Source organism: Engraulis encrasicolus, chromosome 1 (assembly GCF_034702125.1).
Source record: "Engraulis encrasicolus isolate BLACKSEA-1 chromosome 1, IST_EnEncr_1.0, whole genome shotgun sequence".
Taxonomy (NCBI): Eukaryota; Metazoa; Chordata; class Actinopteri; order Clupeiformes; family Engraulidae; genus Engraulis; species Engraulis encrasicolus.
The window spans coordinates 14032975-14037883 of NC_085857.1; the positions used below are offsets into that span (position 1 = coordinate 14032975).

Here is a 4909-nt window from a genome sequence, read left to right on the forward strand (position 1 = left end):
AGCACACACTGTTAAATATACACAAAGAAATGCATTCATTGACTGCTAATTGTGTGAAAAAGGCATGTAATGTGTCAGCTGTATGGCAATGGAAAGCCCTTGGTGTGCTAATTGTATTAAGTTTTGCAAATGTCGCTGAGGCTTGTTAGCAATTCTAAAAAATTGTAACGAGCGCTGGAAATCACAGCCTCCATGACGATACGATACGGTATCGATTTCTTAAAACAGGGATTCAATTATTTTCGATATTTAAGAATTCCCTACGATACGATTCAATTAAATTCTATTTTTTTCCAATTACTTTTGCACTTCTATTATGTTATGGATTGGAGAGGGGGGCCAGCAATTTGATTATTTTCCATACTTTTAAGAATGCCCCACGATCCGATACGATTCGATTAAATCGTCGCCTGCAGGATCGATGCATGACCAGGGGCGTAGGCAGAAATAATGAAACAGGTGGGCCCAGAAAAAAACGGACGGGCCCAACCCGAAAGCGTGGAGGTAGATATTATATAATCACACTCAAAAATGATACCTTGAAATTGAAATCATAGAAATCACAGAAGATGAACCAGACTTTTGACAAAATGATTAATTATCGCTCAGTGCAATGCCATTAATTATAGTTCAAAAGTTGACTGTCAAGTGTGAATGGGGAGGGCCTGGATGTCAAGTGGGCGGGCCCAGGCCCACCCAGGCCCACCCTTGGCTACGCCTATGGATGCATCGATACATTTCGATTATTATTTGCACCCCTAATACTAACGATCATTGTGTTGCCCATTTAGCCTTTCTATAGCCTTCCCTTATTCTGATTTTGCCTGGTTAACACCAGACCTAATCACAAGTGAGATTAGGTCTGGGGAGTTGCCTATTGTAAATTCCGTAGGGGGCAGAATACTTGGCTATTATGACACACTGCCCTGCTCTCCGATTGGGCAGAGAAACTGTTAAGGTCGGAATGCTTGGCCATTATGACACAGGGCCCATGATCTTGGACGTTATGAGTCATCCTCGCCAGACTGTCTTTCAGATCGAAACGATTGTGTAGAACTAAAGGCAGTATGGGAGTTCCCAGGCTAATTCTGATTTGCATTACTTGTAGATGATTTTTATAATGGTTTTTGCATATCCCCTTCTGCCTTGCTCTTTGTACCTGGCACATTTCCTGTTCTTATCTTCAGGCCTTTATGGCCTTGTCACCTGGTTTCATATAACAGGCAACTACATAATAACAACATGAGTCTTGGAGCCACTGTGTGTGTGTATGTGTGTCTGTGTGTGTGTGTGTGTGTGTGTGTGTGTGTGTGTGTGTGTGTGTGTGTGTGTGTGTGTGTGTGTGTGTGTGTGTGTGTGTGTGTGTGTGTACGTGTGTGTGTGTGTACGTGTGTGTACGTGTGTGCGTGTGTGTGTGTGTGCCTGTCTGCGTGTGTGCATGCGTGCATGCATGCATGCATGTGTGTGGGTGAGCGTGTGAGAGATCTAAATAGAAGTATTAAAATGTGTGTGTGTGTGTGTGTGTGTGTGTGTGTGTGTGTCTGTGTCTGTGTCTGTGTGTGTATGTTAAAACTGTGTGGTATCGTCATCAATGTGATATACCCTCTACTATGTGTTAACCTGTCTACCTTCATCCCTTCATCACCCCGCCATCACAACAATTGTATCTATCAAGTACAAGTAGAAGTAGCCTACTTTTACAAATGTAATTACAACATTAGCAGTATTATATTACAATGTTGAAACCGTAATGTCACACCACTAGTGTTGTACATCTGAGTACTTCTACTTTTTACAACTCTGGCAACAACAAAACAAGCCTTGCAGTCGTTTACTAACATGGGTGTCACTCTGCCTTTCTGCCACTAGGGGGCCCTCTAGTCATGCTGCACTACAACAGAGCGACGGCTCCCACTGTCTGAAACTTCCCAGCGGAGTGGAGGAGGAAACAGCAGATACTGATACCACCACCACCACCACCACCACCACCACCAAGCCTCCTCACGTCACACAGACCGCATTGAGCATAGCCAGCACAAACTAGCGCCACAAGGCCAGGGCCACCGCTAGGTTTGGCCAGGGCCAGGGCTGGGCTGGAAGAGAAATAGGGCCCGAGTACTTTTGGCCTAAAGGGCCCCCTCATAATTAGCCGCACAGAACTGACTCACCGATGGGCCCTGCACCCTTGTGGGCCCCTATCTTCAGAAATGTGAAAAAAACGGTTTTTATTTTATTTTATATACATATTTATGAAAATTGGGGCCCACAACAGTGCGGGCCCACCGGGAAAGTCCCGCTATGCCAGATGGCCAGTCCAGCGCTGGCCAAGGCCCTGGGATAAAGTAATCGGAAAGGGCCCCTCCACTCAATACATACCAATGTATTGGAGACCCATTTCCAGGCCCCTTCTCTCCCTGGGCCCAGGGCAACTAGCCTTTTTGTCCTCCCTGTCGGCTTCCCTGGTATCGTAGACTTGTACTTGCATACATGTCCAATGCATGGCACAAAGAGTGTGCTTGCTGTGGCTATCTAAAATCCAAAATTCTGTACAAAACACTGTAAGATTTTGTGGACCATGACTGCTAAATTGGACCTGAACAAAGGCCCTACTGTAAAAAGTATGCATGTTTTATGGAATACAGGGTGTGTGAGGAATGGATCAGCACATATTAATGAAAAAAAAATGACATGCTTTCTTTTTTTGTGGCCAATACTTTCGAAATGTATTTAATCTGCAGAAAGACTGATGAATATGTTGATGTTGTTGGGTTTTCATTGATGTTGGTTGTGTGTATTGATGGGATGTTTTTGTATTACATATGATTCTCTTTTGTTACAAATATGTGTACACAGGTGGAAAAGTCATTGCATTTAAAACATTTTTTTGTTATTATCTCTCGCACTTTTTTGTATTTTCTTTCAGAGAAATAAAGCAAACTTGCACAAACCAACCTTGTTTTATTATTGCGATGTGCACCACGGCAGCTGTGGTCGAATGGTAGTAACTGCTGGCCTTGAAACTGGAAGGTTGCAGGTTCGAATCCTTCAGGGGGCAATGCTGTTGTGTGTGTGTGCGTGCATGCATGCGTGCGTGCATGCGTGCGTGTGTGTGCATGCTTTCTTGAAGACTGGCCAGGGCAGCAGGACCGGATCAAGATGGCCTGTGGCCCCTAGGCTACAGGTTGCTGTGGGGCTCTGTAGAAGGCAAATTTCACAACAAATTTACCTTGACAGTGTCATAACTAAACTAACAGGCCAACCAACTGTACTGAACACAACATAATATTTTTCACTATTGCATCGTGTCACAATTCTGCCCTTTTTCTCTTTTGGTCAATCAGGGGCCCCTGGCAGATGGGGGCCCCTAAGCCAGTGTTTCCCAACCAGGGGTACGTGTACCACTAGGGGTACGCCAGCACACTGTAGGGGGTACTTGGAAAATGCAATTTTTAACAAATATTTGGAGCTTAGTTACATTGGGATAGAGAAAGCGATATAGAACTTGACTTAGGGGGTACTCATGGCACACCGAAAAGGCTTGGGGGTACAAAAGACAAAAAAGGTTGGGAAACACTGCTCTAGGCTACAGCCATATCTAGCCTGTGTGTTAATATGTCACGTGCGCTAATATGGCTGGGTCTTGTTGCAATTATGCAATTCTTGTTTCTTCCTTTGACCAATTGGGGGACCCTGGTAGGTGGAGCCCCTTGGCTGCAGCCATATCTAGCCTGTGCATTTATAGGCCTACCCTGCAGGTCAGCCCTGTCCCAAGCAGCATGTAGCCAACACCTTACCTAACCGTAAGTCGTTTGGATAAAGGCACCTGCAAAGCGTAATGGCATGCAAATTGCTGCAATTTACGTAACTGCAGACTGATACAACTGAATGGCCACATAAGCTAGTAGCCTAATTGCTTAGTTACCCAAGATAAAGGTCATCATCATCACCACCCCATTTCAAGCAGAGGCAAATCACCTTCTATCGCTCTTCTTATTCCATGTCATTAAACTGACCCCCACTAAAAATAGGCCTACTCAGTCTTTGACATTCAACTCTAGCGTGTTAAAATTGTAGGCCAACTCAGGCTTGACAAGTTGAACCGTGAAGTAAAACTGATGGAGACTTCCACACACGGTTGCACGAGGGATGCCTTTCATTCAGCGAGGAGATGTATTCCCTTCCCATGACGTCCATACCATATGACATATCTGAGCTGGCGCGCACCGAGGCGCTGATTTTATTTCATTACTTGCATGTGCATACATAACTAAAGGAAGAGACGGCGGAGACACGTTCAGCGCACAGGATCACCAGCGGAGGCCACTAGCGGACCAAATTTAACATGTTGATTGGGCCAGCACAGTTTGCATTATTCCCGGGGTTGGTGTTCAACCATACGTGCTCCAGTTTCTTCCAGCGCTATTGAATGTCAAAGGATGTGCGACTTGAATATGCGCAATAGCAGCTATCAATTCAGTTATTTATGCTCCCAATTTTTGTGGGTAACTATTTTTTAGGACAGAGACTGACGGCAGAGAGAACCAATGAGAAACGTCCATCACGAGTGTGCTTTTGGAATGGTAGCCAATCCGCGATAGGCACGGGCTGGGCTTGCTGCCGGTGCTGTCAGCGCTCGGGAAAGCAGCGTTTCGTTGATATGTGGTGCTACGGAGAACTACACCGTCTGGGGAAATTAAGTGGTTCATTGTTTGCACTACGGAGCCTCGACTAGGATTACAAAACGCGTACTTTCGAATGGAGATGGGATATGTTGGGCACTGCGTAACAGGTAAGCTAAAGTTACGAGTTACCGAACAGCAAGTGTGGCTTTTCTTTTGTGCGTTCGAAACCATTATACGGTTTCCCCCCAACTTTCTGAAATGTAGAGGCACACAGGCAGCGCTGGCTG

The 4909-nt window shown here is 45.3% G+C and overlaps 1 protein-coding gene across 1 annotated transcript in view; it reads left to right on the forward strand.

Moving 5' to 3' along the window:
• LOC134448095 (mucin-19-like) overlaps positions 1 to 2940 on the forward strand; it is a 27551-nt gene extending 24611 nt beyond the window's left edge. Inside the window, exon 8 of the mRNA XM_063197855.1 lies at positions 1870 to 2940. Coding sequence (XP_063053925.1) covers positions 1870 to 2044 — 175 coding nt within the window. The 3' untranslated portion in view covers positions 2045 to 2940. The remainder of the gene's footprint in view (positions 1 to 1869) is intronic.
• The last annotated feature ends 1969 nt before the right edge of the window (positions 2941 to 4909 follow it).